The 19304-nt window shown below is 42.1% G+C and overlaps 1 protein-coding gene across 6 annotated transcripts in view; it reads right to left on the reverse strand.

Moving 5' to 3' along the window:
• Positions 1-19304, reverse strand: part of ltbp4 (latent transforming growth factor beta binding protein 4) — a 63696-nt gene that overhangs the window by 27863 nt on the left and 16529 nt on the right. For all 6 annotated transcript variants that reach the window (XM_082502309.1, XM_082502311.1, XM_082502308.1 and 3 more), the window contains exons 4-5: positions 16300-16523; positions 7737-7943 (exon numbers count right to left, since the gene is read on the reverse strand). In XM_082502309.1, the coding sequence (XP_082358435.1) occupies positions 7737-7943; positions 16300-16523 (431 nt within the window). The remainder of the gene's footprint in view (positions 1-7736; positions 7944-16299; positions 16524-19304) is intronic.

Genomic DNA, 19304 nt, shown 5'->3' on the forward strand with positions numbered 1-19304 from the left:
CAGCAGAGGCAGCAGTGAGTCAGTCCCCATAGACTGCCATGTTAAAATAACACCTCTACGCTGGGAGGATGCTCGTATTAATTGTATTAAAGCTTAAAGTTGAATAATTGAGGGCGTGGCCTCTTTGCCCAACAGGTGGATGGTGACACAGGTGGCTGTAGCTGCTAGCTTTTTCTTCCTTCTGGCTTCACCTGAGCTGGACCTCTGGACTATGTTTGTGCTGTTGGAGCTTTTTGGAGCATCTTTAATGACATCATCTGACCAATAATATGAAATAATTCGTCATTTTCTACATCAGTCTTTGATTACTGAAGTAACCAGGAGACAGAAGAAGTTTCCAGAAGAAATCTGATCGTGTGAGTTTAATGAGCCTGCTGCTCTGTCTCCTGGGGGTACCATCTGGACCAATCTGGGAACAACAGAAGAAGCATTTTAAGAAATGATTGGTGATATGTGGGTCTGAACAAAGCTAACTGCTACAATGGGATAGCAGGCTCCACCCACTTCCTGCATGCTCTATGAGCTCAGCCTCAGGACGCTGGTGTACAGTTACCCAGAGTTCAGCTGCTGCTAATTAACTGATACACAAAGGCCTTAGCACTGCAGCCATGACCTTTCTGGTCTTCAACCTGCCAGTTTGAGTCTAAACACCAAAGCTAGTCCTATTCCCTCCCCACAAAAACACAAATGCCATCGCCCTGTGATCTGACAAAGTGATTGCTGAGGGTGATTCTGCACTTACAGCTGTAATTCAGGCACCCGACACTGTCATCTCTGTTTGATGAGTTCAGGTTTAAAAACAGACATCGGTAGATGTTTCATATGTTCAGTTTCTTTCTTTTTAACTGTAACCACTGAATGGTTATTTTCAACTCATTTGCAGTATTGGAAATTAAGACTTCTTCAACATAACCTTTTATAATCCACAGGCAGTACCTTTTCAGCCCCCGGGGGAGTCTAGCGCTAAAACATAGACGATATAAAAGATGAATGTTGTTACTGTGACGTCCTGTTCTGAAGTTAAGCGTTTTCACCATTTACAGTGTTTTGACGAGGAGGGGAAGCTCTGACCTCTTTTCTGGCACTTAAAATGAGCAAAATTTAAAAAATGGACTTTCTGTTTTATTGCATATAACCTGCGATGACTGAGCTCATAAACCCATCAGGAAAATGTTTACAGAGCTCGGGGCTGGGGCTGTTTTTCCATAGGCTTGCAGAGGAACTCTTGAATCGGATCAAACTCGTGTTTGAACTTCAGTAAAAAGATGAACGACTTCCACTGCTGACGCTCCGTGTGCGCCCGTGTCCACGCCCTCACAGTGTGCGTGTAGTCCTGTTTGTTGATGTTACTCTATCACGCACACACACACGCACGCACACAGCACTGCTGCGTGTGTTGCTGTAAACACAGTTATCATGCTGGACATCAAACCACAGATGGACCACATCAACACAAACACACTTGGAGAGTTTGGACGACGTTCCTGGGGCAAAGCTGAGAAAAGACAGAGCGAGTGTGGGGGATTACACTGATGAAATACTGTAAACACTGAAAAACTGATGGAGAGAATAAACAGAGACAAACATGAAAAATCTATGAGATGAACTTTGATTTTGCCCGTCCCCATTGGCCAATGTCTGGAAGCCTGCCGAGAGGCAGCACCTGGAGGCTTTGAGCTGTAGCTGTACTTTATCCTGTGTCTGTGAGGAAGTTTAAAAAATGTAGGGTGCCAAGTATTCACAGCTTCGGGCTCACATTTTATATCTTTAACGAATGATCTGAAAGTCTGGTCAGGTTTAATCTGAAAATCTGAACGTCACAAAACATCATCAAACACACTCCAACCCAAAGCCACAAAAGAGCAAAGACTAACACTGATTTAGTTTAGCTCACACACAGCACTGCAGCTCACTAATGACTCAGTCACACTAAGATAAACATGAGACAGTCACCTCCTGAAGACTAGTGAAAGTTGGTGTGTGCCCAGTCATTGCATGGAATATTTTCAAATCAAATCACTTTTACTGTCACATCACAGTGCAAGCTTTACAAACAACAGAGGTGTGCAAAACACAAGAAACATAAGAAACAAAAAAATATAAGAGCAGGAATGTGGGAATTTTAAGGATAAATATATGTACAAATATAAGAATTCACTCAGCAACCATTTGGAAGTAGTTGAATTGACCAACCTGGACTGACTGAGACAGACAGACTGACTCCATCTTAGTCCCTTTTTATCAGCGTGTCGATCAGCGTGTCATTATCCGGTCTTTCAGTGATGATGTATGAATCCTGCTTCCGGGTCCAAACTACTCTGCGTTTATTATGGCTGTTGTGTTTTTCACATGTTTTAATGCTTTGTATCTTGTTCTATTTAATCTGAACAAGCCCCTAAAAACAGTCAGTGATCGCTGTCGGCCTCTCTGTTCATTTTAAAGCTCAGTTTTTAAACCTTACGATGTAGCTACAGCCCAGCCCATGCAGCAGTATATGAATGACTAACCTCGTATTGTGGATGGATTATCTCAGTTGTTCTCCTGACTGAAGTTTGGTCCGTTTACAGCATCCTGCCATGCGATTACATTTGTTCCTGACCATCGGGAACCCTCAAGTTAACTTTTATCGAGTGGAAAAAAGTTAGCATTCATCCTCCAGCTTCAGTGAGTTTATGCTATGCTAACATAGCTGTGTAGCTAGCGATCACATAACACATCATTATATAGCAGCTAGCCCAACTTCAGTAACCCTACAAACGTCACTGCTGTTTAGTTTTCTCTCTTCTTTATGTTGGAAGTGATAGCAGAGATGTACGTTTGAATTCTTTCAGAAATCTCTCAGTCAGAACATGCTATATCATGTTTAGGTGGAAGCTAGCGAGCTAACTCCCTGCTAACTTCTAACTCTGTTAAACTTCATGAATTCTGTTTTCATGGATGCCTGGATGTTAAACTTTATTGTTACACCTGGTAAAGCAGCAACGCTGATGCAGACCTGGTCAAAGCACCAATTTGAAAGGCAACAAGATCACAAGTTCACCACACGTGGTTGCAGTAACTGTGGTTGTGCCGTTGCCTACATACACTATTTAGCACCCCTGTGTGAGTGTAACATTCACGGTCACTGGTGTCTTTACAGGTTTTAAGGAGGTTACCCACAGAACCTTTACGTCTAATGCAAAGCGCACATCTCCGTGTTTTTCAGTTATGGAAACTCGGTACATCTGCCCTCAGATAGGACTTCAAAACCAGGAGCTTTCTAAAAATGTTGCACTTATGATATAAATGTGAAAAAAGAAGGAAGAAAACAACAATAGCATGTGTGGTTTCCTGCCACACCGCAGTGACCGTGACCGTCACCTCCAGCAACTCCCACAGCTCACACTCAGCTTGTTTTTTCCTGACCCGCAATCCGAATTTATCACTGAACAACAGATACGACTGTGAGACGCAGCAAACCGCACATGCACAAACTCTCCCTGACAGTTCAGCAGCTAATTTAGTCAGCTCCTGCTAGCCTGGTGGATTTACTTGAAGAAGTGTGATTAAAAGTAGCTGAGGAATCTGCCAGCCCCCACCCGTGGATGTGCAGACAGCCGTTATCGGGTTATTGGGATATGGAGGAAAAACTTCAAAATGTTAAGAGTCTCAGGAAGATTTTCTCCTCTTTATGGAGGCTTTTGTTGCTTTCTGTTTTGGTTACCCAGTTACAGTCCAGTTCCTGTAATAGACTTAAATTACCCGAACCCCACAAGGAATACATTATCCCCCACCTCGCTCTGTAATGTTAATCCTGTCCAAATGGAATGACATCCATGCTAGCAGCTCTGAGAAGTTGCTCTGAAATGTTAATATTTAGTTTATTTAGTAGAATTTCTATTGCTTTGGTTTGTATGTTTTGACAGATAACATCTCCCATGATTTCCTTTACATTCGTGTGCTTCTCTGTTTTGATTGTTAGTCTGTATGTAAAGCGAGAGAGGCTGATGGGGGGAACAGCTGTTTGGACAGGGGGATTAACCTCTGACCCTATGATGTCACCACCTCCTCCCTTGTGTTTGTGTGTGTTTGTGTGTGTTGCTGTCCAGTCTTACCTCACTGCCTGTTTAAACATTCACACACCACCAGCAAAATATCCTGGGCACATGTGTGTGTGTGTGTGTGTGTGTGTGTGTGTGTGTGTGTGTGTGTGTGTGTGTGTGTGTGTGTGTGTGTGTGTGCATGTTCCTGTCTAGCTATCTTTGTGAGCACCGAAATCTGCATTCTACTATACTTGTGAGAACCAACAGTGACTTGTGAGGACACACTCACCGGTCCTCACAAGTTTGAAAATGTGGTTTTAGTGTCAGGGTTACAATTAGGTCATGGTTAGGTTTAGGGTTAGGGTAAAGGGCTGGGAAACCATTATGTCAATGAAGGCCCTCACTAAGATAGCTGAACGGGGCTGTGTGTGTGTGTGTTACTGATGTTGTGAGGACAAAGAGCTGTAGTACTGAGGACTTGACATCCTTATGACGACAAAAAGCAAAGCCCCCCCCCCCCCCCCCCCCCGTGACATAAGAGTTATATTGCTTGATTAAAACTTGGCTGAAAGTCACCATCAGGTTGGCTCTCCAACAAACTAAGTTACTATGATGTCCTCTGAAACACAGGGACGTGCGATGGGGCTATTTTTATGATCAATGAAAGCCATATGTCAGTGGTCACTCTTCTCCCTCTGCCCCTCTGATTCCTTTCCTTCTCTCCAGATGTAGCACTTGTTGCACAAATATCCAGAAAACCAGCAAACAGCCATCGGTATTCATCAACATGAAAATACGATGGCGCAAACTCTTCAAACCATCAATGAGGGTAAAATAAAAAGACCCTTGTGGAAAACCCTTTTCTAAACCAAGGCCTTTAAAGGCCTTTAAAGCATAAAACAGAGGTAGGAACAACTACACATCTGCAGGTGTACACCCCCCACCACCTCCTGCTCTGCAGAGGAGGATTTATGGTTTACTGACCTACAAATAGTCACAGACAGCTATCACTGTTAACCTTTAGTGCAAACAGACTGCCACTTCCTGAGTTTAGTGTTTGAGGCAGCAGCTCTTTCTAAGAAATTTAGGTATGGTGCTGAAAGTTGCCAGGGAAACACCTGGAAAGAAACCATGCTTGGTTAAAAAAATAAATAAATAAATAAAATCAAGAGCAAACACTTTCCACCCCTCAAGACAGCGTGGAGAGAATACAGGAATAAACAATAATGCTGAACTTTAAACACCTTTTCTAGACTGGTGAGATGAAAACTGGTGATGTTAGCCATGTAGCAACAGCTTATTACGTGAGCGAACTGATACAATTTACTGCAGACTCCTGGTCTCTTTTTCTAGTAGTTCAGAAAATATGGATGACTACAATCAAAGCATTGTCATTTTCTAATTTTGAGTCAGTCGCGCTCTGCAGGAATCTTGAGTATCTCATACAAAGGGCACCTGACTCTTGGGATCTGATAATCAGCAGATTGCGCTTCTCTTACACAGACACCAGTCCAGCGTTCACGACCTTTGCCTTAATAGCAGAGCATCTGCCCAAAGAGCTCATTGCATAAACAGGCTAATCTCAAACTAGAAAACATCCAAGTATGAACTTAATTACCGTTTGGTATTCAAATGGAGAGCAGCCATCACCAGCACCATGCTCAGTTTCACCGAAAAACACAAAACAGGAAACATCGGGGTAACTTTGCACTGCTGGAGACAGTGAAGTCAATAAATGATGGTGCTGAACTTCTAATAATGTTTACACTGATAAAATGAAAGCTGATAATGCTTTTGCATCAGCAGCCTGAAGAGGGAGCCAATGAGCCATTTGTTAAGACTGAAAACAATCAATTTATGGGATTAGCTCAATCAAAGCTTCAAAACTAACTGCCAAACAGTTAAATTAATACTGTAAATACTGCATTTTCTCTTGGTGTAATACCGGCTCAGATGAGGCCTTAAGCTTGTTGGTAAAATGCTGCCCCCTGCTGGGGAAGGTTTTAAAAAGTGCTCAATTTAAATTCGCAGATTATCTGGTAACATGTAGCTTCCACTCCTGAGAGGTTTTAACGGTCTGACTATGGAAAAGAATATTGAAATGTTTAATTTTTGATTAGTTTTGACCCTTTTCAAATCGTTCTGCTGTGAAATTTGGGATGAATTAAGATAAGCACCTGAGCTGTTTGACAGCTCCGATTCGCTGCCAGCAGGAACGATTAACACTCACTGACCAGGGATCAGATCAGACTATACAACTATTCACTGGCTGGGCTTCAGCCTCCCAACTCTGCCAACCATCAAAGAGCTGCAGGTCACATGACTCAGCTGGAGCAGCTTCACACGTGAAGCCTCATTGAGAGCGTGAAGATCAAATGTTCAGCGCAGGAGTTATTATCTCTGACGGGCTGGAATTTTCTTGAGCTCATTCGCTATAAATTTTGGTGTAAATCTCAGGTTTGAGCCTCTCATGTTACCTCAGATTCAAGTCCAAGAGTCCAATATCCGACTTTAGCAAAGTAAATCTAGGCAGAGATCATCTGACAACACTTACAGTAATTTATAAAGAATGTCCAGATTCCTCAAACAAAGAAGAAGAAGAAGAAGAAACCCCAGCAGCATTAAGATAATAAAACACTCCTCGCTATTTATGGGCAACAAAACACAAAAACGGATGATACTGCCAGCAGTGGAGGACTCGGCTGGGACAGAAGAATTAAGCAGACCCATTAATAAAAGCTGCAGTTCCTTTAACATCCACAAGAGGCTGGTGTCAGCAGTGAGTCAGTTCCCGTAGACTCCCATTCAAAACTTTACAGCAAAACTAAACATGTTTACAGCCTGATGCACAATCTGTTAGGTGTGTAGATAATTTTGCCTTCATCACAACTGTACACAAAAAAATGTTTTTATAGCTCACCTGTTTAAACTGTATTAAGGCTTAAAATTTGTATTATTGGGGGCTCTTTGACTGACATGTGGCTGAGGCTGTTAGCGGTCTGCTCGGCTGCACCTCAGCTAACTGGAGTCCCTGAACTGGACCTTTGGACGTGTTTGTGCTGTCAGGGCCTTTGTTAATACTAATATGTGACCAATAACATGGCTGTTGTGAGGTTTATGGTTCAAAGCTAATGTAGCCTTTGGTGATTCACATGTCACGTGAAGCAGGTCAAAAACAACCCGCAGTAAAACTGCTGGTTCGTGTTTGTTCGGTGAGTGCTTGTTTTTTAGCTACAGAGGATTCTGCAGGACATTTGGACGCTGCCCATTTTAAATAAGAACATATTAATGACTCAAATGCGTTTTCACGACGTTTTCAGGGACATGAACGGGAAATTCTGCGTCTCAATTATTTTCATATATAAAGGTTGCGTGGTCGCACAGCACCATCTCGTGGTCTGAACTGGGATTACATCAAGACCAGCTGGCCCTAACTCGACTTCAGCTGATATCTCTTCAACACAATACACGGATGTCGTGGACATAAAAGTTTGCTCACATCCTGCTGATCGCTTCACATCACTTCATACTGGAAGCTTTACACCAACTTCCAGCAGGAATTTAAATTTGAAGCAGATTTAAGACAAGCTGCACAAACCTGCACGTGTGCATTATTTACTGCACGCAAACATGGCAGTGAACCTGACACTGTCCCTCTCTGTGACAGAGTTATTTATTCACATGCAGGTCTTTAAAGTTAAAGCTTCAACTCACAGACTCTGAAGCCTGGTCCGTGAGAACCGTCTCTCCTTCCTCCTCCTTCGCCGCCGCTGTACAGTGTCGTCACGTTGCCTCTCTCGCAGTAGTTGACACATCGGTCTTGGCTACAGCGCACCTTGCAGATGGTCGGCGTGAACATCACCTGGATCGTCTCTACTCCTCCCCCTCCTCTCACTCCTCCTCCTGCTGTCTGTCCATCGGCTGGCAGAAGGGAGGTGAAGAAGAAGATGAAGGAGCAGGACAGTGACAGGAAACAGCAGAGTCGCCGCATGTCGAGTGTTTGGAGTCAAAGTTTGCGAGTGTGATGCATCGCCAAAAAACTCCCAAACCTCGGCGCTCTGGCTCTGCCCCGCTTTCTCTCTTTCTTGCTCTGTGGTGGAGTGCGAACGAGTGTCGCAGGAAAAAAGGAGGGAAGGAAGGAAGAAGAAAACACGTTTCCCCCCTCCCCTCTCCCAGTTCGGTTTTTCCCTAAACACTCCTGAGTGAGAGAGCGAGCGAGCGAGCAGGAGAGAGAGAGGGGAGAGAGATAATTGAAAGCAGTGTGCAGGACTGGGCTCCGATCCAAACAAAATGTTTAGCGGGGATCTGGTCCATCAGTCCACACTGAGAGAGCAAGCATTACTGTATCAATCTCTCTCCCCTCTTCACTCCTCCTCTTCTTACTTTATTGGCCTTTTCTTCGGTACAAACAGAGGCCCACTATCTCTGCACACAGTTTCATAACCCACTGCAGAACACTGGAGGACGTCACGGTGGTGATGCAACCCCGGTTTTGGGTTTCTGGGGGTCAAATTCACCAAAAGTTTTAAAGTGGCTCCACGGTGCAGAGTTTGCAACTTTAAACCGACAGAATCCGATCATTTCCTCCACCTGTGAACGCAACACTGACCAACACTGACCTTTGACGCTGATACCATGCCAACGTGACCCAGCATTCAGTGTGTTTTTGCTCTGTGTTTTGTCTCCATCAGCCTCCAAAGGAAGCCCAACACATCCATACACAGTGTAAAAGATGGATGTCACGTGACGAGCGTTTTTGCCGTCGCCATTTTGGTGTTTTGAAACCAGATGTGTCAAACGAGGATCGAAGCTTCCATTGAAACTGCAGCCCTGGTGTCACAATCCTCCCCTACTTTATGACTATTTGCTGACTTTTGCTGGAGTCAGCAAATTATTTTGCTTTCCTCTTTTCTATTGCTGGAGGTTTCTTCCTGTTTAAAAGGAGTTTTTCCTTCCCACTGTCGCCAAAGCGCTCGATCAAGGCGGTTGTCTTTGTACTATCGTAGGGTCTTTGCCTTACAATAAAAAACGCCTTGAGACAACTGTTGTTGTGATTTGGCGCTGTATAAATGTAAGTATTGAAGTGCACACTAAGCAGTGCGACTGGTTGGTTATACTGGGAAACCAGTGGAAACAGTCCGTTTTATTTCAGCTGTGTTAAACTGTCTGAGAGAAACCAAAGAACAAATCAAACATGCAAACTTCATATGAGGGTGAGCTGTTCCACACAACAAAGAAACTGCTTTGGACGAATAAGGGATCAAGTTGATCCTAAGGATCTATGTTTCTACCCTCCCTCTCTCTTTCTCTCTGAGCACTAAGGTCTGAGGGATATTTTCTGGAGATCTGATTGGTCAGTGGATCACGATTTCATGCCTGCTGATCTCTGATCAGCTTTAGAGCAGCTTCGCTCTGCAGGGTAAAACCCAAAGGCCTCTCAGCCAATGAGAGCTGAGACAAACTCCATCTGCTCTGAAACTATGAGCAGACGGTTATAAATAAAATCCTAGTATTTAATTACATGTAATAATTATATATTGTTTGATTTTCTAACACTGTGACGTGCACAGAGCTCACAGGAAGCTTCATTGCTCTCTTTTTTAATCAGTGACTTATTTACATGATACACTGGAACATTGCTCACCTTATCTTAATGACCTTGTAGTACCATATCACTCCATCAGAGCACTTCGCTCTCACACTGCAGACTTACTTGTTGTTCGTAGAGTATTTAAAAGTACAGGGTGGGCCATTTATATGGATACACCGTAACAACATGGGAATGGTTGGTGATATTAAAGTCCTGTTTGTGGCACATTAGTATATGTGAGGGGCAAACTCCTCAAGATGGGTGGTAGACAAGGCTGGACTGGGACAAAAAATCGGCCCGGGCATTTTGACTAGAGACCGGCCCTAGGGGCGGAGCGTGGGGGGTCTTTTGGAGTGTCATTTTTTCATAGTTAGATGTCTGGCTGACAACTGTATAAAACAAAAAGTACACACAATATTCGAAGCACATAGTGCACACTGTGGGAATTTACGACTGTGCGTGAATCCCCCCTGATATTGGTATGATCCGAGCTCAGTCACTAAGCGACTGAGCGAGGGGGCGGGGCAGCTGCTGCCTGTGAGTGCGCTGTTGGAGAAACGGAGCCAGCCATACTAAGGAGAGCTTAAGTTTGAGCAGGTACCAAAGCAAAGCATTCGTACTGTACAAATAATGTAAATATGACGTGAATCACGAAAGATTGATATGAAACTGATCACTAGACCCATATTACGTTACTCGCTCTTCAAGTGAATCAACAAATGGCGAAATGAAAAGCCGAACAAATGCTATTTTTATTAATGCTGTTTCTTTAGAGAGTCTTAGCTTACGTGTGTTTATTTCATATTTTCAGTTCTTACCCTCCCCGACTAAATCGGTTTCAGTAATGCACTGAAATATAAGAATGGACATTAGAGGCTTCTTTCAAAGAAAAAACTCAGGTAAATGTTATTTTATATATTATGCTTTGTATGTTGTTCAGTATATTTCTATGCAAAACAAGAGGGATTTCAGTACACAGCAGGATATTCACATTTATAACCAGATATTTACACTTTAGGGAGAAAACATTTTTACTGTACAACATCAATTTAGAGTAAACTTTTGTTTTAGATAAATATTGAAACATCTTTTGAATTAGTTAAATTTCAGAATAAAGAGAGACAGAGCTTCTGTTTTTATCACTTTCATCAAATTTAGGAGTACATGTACACTAAGTTTATTGTAAATTAATAAGAAAACTCCAGACGATTCCATTCTGAGCTGAAGAAGCTTCTGATTGGTTCGTAGAGTCCATGTGAGTAAATTGGTGGCACAGCTGTGGATGCATATAAAGCAAAACACAGAGCCTGTTTCTGTGACATGGGAACATCAGGAGATGTCAACCAAAACACCAGGAACAGAACTGTGGAGCTCCATAAGTGTGGCTCAGTTTGAATACAATTTGGTGCCATTTACAATTAAGAAATACAGATAGTTTCTCTCTTTACTCTTAAAGTTAACAAATATGTTTTTATATTTATCAATCTAAAAAATAAACATTTAGTCTGATTTGATGTTACAATTAAAAAAGTGTTTGTGTTTTGATCTGAAGAGTTTGTAAATATCTGGTTTCAACTGTATATTTGATGATTGTCAGCACAAAGAGGGAGAGAGAGGAACAGAGATGAACAAGAGCAGGTGAGACACACATGTTAGTCAAATGGTTGTTTACCAAAAGTATCACCGTATCATAGGTCCTCATGTATCTCGTACCTAGTGTTTCTTTTTAGGTTTGCTATTTTTCAAATTCTATATTTATTAAGTTCTGCAGCTTGTTTGCACAACAAGGCTAAATAATTATATAAACTTTTCTCAATCTAAATATTGGACTTTGATAGAATTAAAAAAAGTGTAGTGCAGGTCTATGATGGTTTTTAGTACTACTTTCATCTAGTTCTGATTCTGGTTCTGTCTTGGTTAAGTCCTCAGTAGTCCTGATTTTGAACTGTTGTAGTCCTGTTTTAATTCCGGATCAGTTCTGGGTCTGGTTGAATTGGGGTTTAGTCCTCGTGTCTTGATGCAGCCCCGACTTTGTTCTGCCTCGCTGCTTAATTAAAAAACTAGTTTAAAGTGTCCTGCATGTGTGATATATATTTTTCCCTACATGAAGTCATTCTTTTTTGAACAAAACTCAAAACAGAGTCTCTTAATCTTTCAGTCATTTCTACCCCCCCCCCAAAAAAAAAATAAAAAAATCCCACATGCATACTACCCTTTAGGGCTAAGCCCCGGGTGTTTCAAATGTCTGGCTCCGCCTCTGACCGGCCCACCAGGATAAAGATTGAAAATGTGACGGTATGCCCGATGGCCAGTCCAGCTATGGTGGTGACCATGGTGACCATTTAGAAGTCGGCCATCTTGGATACAACTTTTTTTTTTTTTTCTCAATAGGAAGAGGGTCATGTGACACATCAAACTTATTGGTAATGTCACAAGACAAACAATGGTGTGCTTGGTTTCAACGTAACTTTATTCTTTCATGAGTTATTTACAAGTTTCTCTTTGTTCACAGCCATTGACATGTCGAAGAGGTTAACACGTGAGGAGCGGATCGAAATTGTGTTGATATCTGGTGAACGCAGTAACCGGGTCATTGCAGCAGATTTCAATACAAGACACCCTACGAGACCACCCGTCTCCCATGCTACAGTCAGCAAACTGCTTGCTAAGTTTCGTGAAACTGGTTCAGTGTTGGATTTGCCAAAATGTGGACGCAAGAAAACTGTCACTAATGAAGAAACATCAGTGGCTGTCCTAGCTTCATTCAGCAAGAGTCCACAGCGTAGCACTCGCCGCATGTCACTGGAGAGTGGCATTAGTCGAACATCCCTTCGGTGGATATCAGCTACTCACAAATGGCACCCTTACAAACTCCAGCTACTGCAGCATCTCAACGAGGATGACCCAGATCGGCGCGCAGAATTTGCAGAATGAACAAAACAAAAATTGGAACAGGACCCTCAGTTCACGCAGAAGATTTTGTTCAGTGATGAGGCAAACTTATGTGAATGGTGAAGATAACAAACAAAACCACTGCTATTGGTCTGACACGAACCCACATTGGATGGATTCCTCAAAGACTGTTGGAACAACAAAAGTGATGGTTTGGTGTGGTATATGGGGTACAATGATAGTGGGTCCATTCTTCATCAATGGAAACCTCAAGGCCACTGGATATTTGAAATTGCTACATGATGATGTGTTTCCCTCTTTATGCACTGAAGCTGGCACGTTCCCTGAGTTTTTCCAGCAAGATGGTTCACCACCACATTATGGGTGCCAGGCCCGAGCATTCCTAGATGAACAGTTTCCTGGAAAGTGGATTGGTCATTGTTGAAGTTGAATGGCCCCCAAGGTCTCCCGATCTGACCCCCTTAGACTTTTATCTTTGGGGTCATCTGAAGGCAATTGTCTATGGTGTGAAGATACGAGATGTGCAGCACCTGAAACTACGGATACTGGATGCCTGTGCTGGCATTTCTCCTGCGGTGTTGCTATCAGTGTGTGAAGAGTGGGAGAAGAGGGTTGCATTGAAAATCCAACACAATGGGCAGCACATTGAACACATTTTATAAGTGGTCAGAAACTTGTAAATAACTCATGAAAGAATAAAGTTACGTTGAAACCAAGCACACCATTGTTGTTCTTGTGACATTACCAATAAGTTTGATGTGTCACATGGCCCTCTTCCTATTGAAAAAACAAAAGTTGTATCCAAGATGGCCGACTTCTACATGGCCACCATGGTCACCCCCCATCTTGAGGAGTTTGCCCCCTCACATATACTAATGTGCCACAAACAGGACTTTAAAATCACCAACCATTCCCATGTTATGACGGTGTATCCATATAAATGGCGCACCCTGTAGAATGGGAGGCAGAGCCTTTTCGTCAGATCAGCGATACACGGCTGCTCATAGGGGGCCGTCTGATTGTTGGGCCTTTGCCTCACAGTATAAAGCACTTTGAGGTGAATATTATTGAGGTTCTGTGCTGTATAAATAAAACTGAACCACTGTTGGACTTCACAGGGTGACACTGCGCACTCCAAACCGGCCCCGTGTCACTGAACCAGTAACGGGGGCCCCAGCAGAGGTGAGGCTGTGGCTCTGGCTGGAATAGAGGCTGGTTGTTCCTGTGGGTGTTTTCCTATGAGCTCATGTCCTGACTGACAGACAGAGAGCTGCTGTAAGGCAGAAACAAAACAAGCAATATTATTATTGTTATTACAGCACCACCAGTTTCTTAAGGCTCCGCTCTCACCGCAGGAGTCAGCTTTCACAAATGCTCATAATGATCTGCTCTGTCACAGTTTAAGGAAACGGGAGCTGACGGCCGGCGTTTGATGCCAGCGGGAGCTGCAGGTTTTATTCCTTTTAAAAAGTGAACAACAAAGGTGTGCAAAGGAGGATTTTGCAGCTCACCAACAGGTGCCAGCTAATATTTTTGTTAATGGTACATAACAAAACTCATAAACTCAGTTTTTTTGGACCTGGGTTTGTTTTTATGTTGTCAACCGTTTTTTTTAACTGATAATCTGACAACGATGGACAAACACACAAAAATTATGGATGCATGTGTTCCAGTCATCCTTAATAAAAGGACTCAGATCAAGCCAAACTGGAAACATCTCAGAACCAGCTTCCACCAGAGCTATGAGAAAGCCTCCATCTGCAGCTTTCAGCCGTTCCTGCATGAACCGGGTTCTCCCCAAAGCAGAACAAAGACAGGAACTGTTTACAGGTCTAATCACGGCGATCCGGCCCGGACTCTGACACCGCATTAACGCTGTCCTTATCTGAAGTGCACAATGAAAACATGGCTTCCAGCTCCATTAACACATGGTGGGTGGAAACAAACAGCGCATTCCTGCAGCGCATGGCTGATAGACGCGCGCCTTTTATCCATCAGCACCAACATATCGACTCCGCTCAGGTTATTAGAGAAAATAATGATCCACACGTAGTGGTATGTGAGGTGAATACACGGTTACTCTTACTGTGCCCAAACATGATCGGGCACGTTAAGAGCGCTGTGAAATCTGTAACACCACACCAGAATTTTAACTTTTTTTTATTTTTTTGGCATTTTAGCCTTTATTGGATAGAGAGAGGCAGGAAAACAGGGAAAGAGAGAGAGGAAGACATGCAGCAAAGGGTTGGACTGAAACCCAGGCCACTACATGCAGCACATAGTTGCTGAGCACCCACTGAGCTAATCTGGCACCCTTTTTATATGAAATTATATGAAAAAGCCAATATGGCAACCTTAGAGTGCAAAGGGTGCATCATAAAGATTGAAATAAATTTAAGTAAAATACAAACAGAGTCAACCTCCACCTTTGGTTATTGTCTCATCAGCATCAGGTCCAGTATTGGACACAATTTTGTCTTTTGTGCTATTTTATCAAACTTTGGCCCGTTCTTGATTTCTTCGTTTTTTTGCTTATTTCTCACTTAAAGTTACAGTGTGTAAAATCTCACCACTAGATGTCAGCAGATTGCAGTTATGTTTTCTTGCACTCCCACTGTAGCATAATCCTAGCTACAATGGCTGCTGTAGGACAAAAAGCTCTCATTCATCTGTGCTGAGTGTAGGCTGTCAGTCCGCTGCTTACCTCAGCTGTTAGTATGTGTCCACGTCTACGTACTCTGGATATGAGTCGATTTGAGCGGGTGACGCTCACGTCTGTCTGATGACAGTGTCACTAAAGCTAGTTGTTGAGTATACCCTGAACTTTTCTGTTGAAACATTAAATACATTAATAAATAATTCAATCAATTTATTTTTGCAATAATGGCCCTCAGTGTTTATTTTTGCTGCTGTTAGCTGCCATTAGCTGCAGTTAACTCCTGTTTGCCTCTGTTCTCTTTCTCTTTGATCCCTAGCTGGCGTTGGGTCTGGATCGACTCCTAAGCCCATACACTGCTGTGGGTGCCAATGGTTGTAGAATTTCCTTCACAACTCGTTGCCATGCATGGCGATCGTTGGCGATTGTCCTGGCCTCATCAAGATTTATTCTGCCCCTGATGTCATCTTTGACCTGTTTTAGCCATGTTTTCTTCGGTGCCGTTCGGTGGATTCTCTACTGGGTGGGTTGTTTACGTCAGAGGAGTTGATGTGGTAGTGTCCTCCCATCCATTCAACACACATGGCCAAACCATCGCAATCAGCGTTTTTGAATTTGCCCCTCAATTGGCGGTTGGTTGTCGCATCTCCGTCGGATGTCCTTGTTTCGAAGGCGGCCTCGAAGTGATACTCGTAATATCTGTCGAAGGCAGCGTATCTGGAAAACTTCAAGTTTGTTGAGGTCTTCTTTGAGCACAGTCCACGTTTCAGATCCATAGAGTAAAATCAGCAGGATCAGCGTCCGGAAAAGGCGGATTTTGGTCAAGATGGAAATATTGGTTTGCTTCCACAGTTTTCTAACAATAACTTCATGTATTAAAGGGGGAAAAAAACTATCCTTTCCAAAGAGTAAAGTTAATAAATTTCCAACTTAACAATGGCTGCAGTTACTTTTTCACACAGGGCTTTAAGGAGATTTTTTTCCCTTCATAAACAAAATCATCATTAAAAAACTGCATTTTGTATTTACCTGGGTTAGCTTTATCTAATATTAAAACTGTCTGACAATATGAAACATGTAAGTGTAAAAAAAACATTCAAATAACTGACATCACTGACCTGTCAGGGTGTTGAAATGGACGCTGTACTGCCCCTTCTGGGTGTGGAACGTCTTCACACTTGTTTTCAGCGAGGAGGATGAGGAAGCATTAAAAGGGGAGGTTGCACTGTGAACTTTATTCGTCTCCCTCTCAATGTGCTTCATCAGCAGGGCGGCCATCTTGTCACCTCTTCCTCCCTGTGACAGAGTCTTTCTCAGCAGCACTGCCTGGACCTCTCTCAGGCTGTTACATACATTATATAACAGTGAACACATAATATGTAGTCAATAAACACAAAAAATACATAAACAAAAAATTTACTTTAAATATACACAAAAACTATCATTTACAATGTAAGAATATATGATTACAATTTTACCATCAGACTAAATAACACTAACAGCTGAACAGGAATAACACTAACAGCTGAAAAAGAATAACACTTACACCTGAACACTAACAGCTGAACAGGAATAACACTAACAGCTGAACAGCAATAACACTAGCTGCTGAACAGGAATAACATTGACAGCTGAACACTAACAGCTGAACAGCAATAACACTAGCTGCTGAACAGGAATAACACTAACAGCTGAACAGGAATAACACTGACAGCTGAACACTAACAGCTGAAAAAGAATAACACTAACAGCTGAAAAAGAATAACACTTACAGCTGAACAGGAATAACACTAACAGCTGAAAAAGAATAACACTGACAGCTGAACAGTAATAACACTAACAGCTGAACAGGAATAACACTAACAGCTGAACAGGAATAACACTGACAGCTGAACACTAACAGCTGAAAAAGAATAACACTAACAGCTGAAAAAGAATAACACTTACAGCTGAACAGGAATAACACTAACAGCTGAAAAAGAATAACACTGACAGCTGAACAGTAATAACACTAACAGCTGAACAGGAATAACACTAACAGCTGAACAGGAATAACACTAACAGCTGAACAGGAATAACACTGACAGCTGAACAGGAATAACACTGACAGCTGAACACTAACAGCTGAAAAAGAATAACACTAACAGCTGAAAAAGAATAACACTTACAGCTGAACAGGAATAACACTAACAGCTGAACAGGAATAACACTAACAGCTGAACAGCAATAACACTAGCTGCTGAACACTAACAGCTGAACAGTAATAACACTGACAGCTGAACACTAACAGCTGAACAGTAATAACACTAACAGCTGAACAGGAATAACACTGACAGCTGAACACTAACAGCTGAAAAAGAATAACACTAACAGCTGAACAGGAATAACACTAACAGCTGAAAAAGAATAACACTTACAGCTGAACAGGAATAACACTAACAGCTGAACAGGAATAACACTAACAGCTGAACACTAACAGCTGAAAAAGAATAACACTAACAGCTGAACAGGAATAACACTAACAGCTGAAAAAGAATAACACTTACAGCTGAACAGCAATAACACTAACAGCTGAACAGCAATAACACTAACAGCTGAACAGCAATAACACTAGCTGCTGAACAGGAATAACATTGACAGCTGAACACTAACAGCTGAACAGTAATAACACTAACAGCTGAACAGCAATAACACTAACAGCTGAACAGTAATAACACTAACAGCTGAACAGCAATAACACTAACAGCTGAACAGGAATAACATTGACAGCTGAACACTAACAGCTGAACAGTAATGGCACTACAAGCTGAACAGTAATAACTGATAGCTAGCAGATAGCTAATTAGATAAGTTCATTTAATAGTAAGTTAATAGTAAGTTATTAAGTTAATCTTTTATAACTTTAATTGTAGTTAGCATCTTTTAAAATAATTTTATTCATATTTACTATCTTTCTAAAACTTCAGCCACTGTTAGCATGTTTTTAGAGAGGTTTTGCAGACACGTGACCACTTAGTGCTTGTCAGCCATTTTGCGTGTGTAACAATCTTGACACCTCAAGTTAGTGAAACACATACCAAATATTATGCAGATAAGATAAACTATGGCAACTATGAGTAAACAAGTGTTGGTGTGAAGTCCCTGGCACTTTCCCGGACTTCATGCCACATGATTTATATCATTATGTTATCAACGATCCCTCAAATTATACTGGAGAAAATCTGAAGCCCAACAAAATTTTGCACGCTTACTAGTATTTTGTGTCAAGATAGGTAACAAACATCAGTCACTGAACTCTGCCTGGAATTGCAGTCACTTGAATGAGTGGACCACGGTCACTGATCACTGGTTAGACATTTACTTGATTTTTTATGACATTTTGACATGTCTCTGCGTATTATTCCTTACACTGTCGACGAGTCAGCCTCGCTGATTGATGACAGTGACACTGAGGTAAATTGTTGATGAGAACTGTTGTAATTTTCTGTCAGTAAGCACTGCTGTTTTTGCCTGTTAGCTGCTGTTAGCACCTGTTTGCCGTTGTTACTGAAAACCTTTGTGAAGTGGCTCTAACTTGGGCACATTCCCACTTAGCTAAAAACTCTCATTTGATGTGAGAATATAATTAAGCTGTTTTTCAAACGAAAAGTACTTTTAGGATGCTGGAGCCTAATTTTAGCTGGCATGATGTTAACTTGTAAAATTATGTTGTTGTTCAGCTGGCCAGGTACTGAGGGCAGCGTGTCTGATATATTTTTAGTCTTCTTTTTAAAAAAAAAAAGCTGTTTTCACAGGAAATCAAACAGAATGTCAGTTACAGATTATACATCTGACCCAGCGTAGCTCCAGTGTTATGCTTTCCTAGGGCAGTAAACAGAGAATGATTTCAAGTGGCCATAAATAGAGTGATAGAAAACAGTGGTGCAGCAGCAGCAGAGTGAACAAACAGCACAGATTAATCTGCTGGAGCTGATAACCACAGAGACGCCCTACAGTCTGATGCAAAGTTTATTTTTCATTCCTGAACTTAAATGTTACAGCTGCCACTTTGTCGCTTTTTATGAGCCACAAAAAGCACAGTACAGACAAAACTGGCTCTAGATTTAGAGCTCTGGAGAGATCT

Source organism: Aulonocara stuartgranti (assembly GCF_965226115.1).
Source record: "Aulonocara stuartgranti genome assembly, chromosome: 14".
In the NCBI taxonomy this organism is placed as follows: domain Eukaryota; kingdom Metazoa; phylum Chordata; class Actinopteri; order Cichliformes; family Cichlidae; genus Aulonocara; species Aulonocara stuartgranti.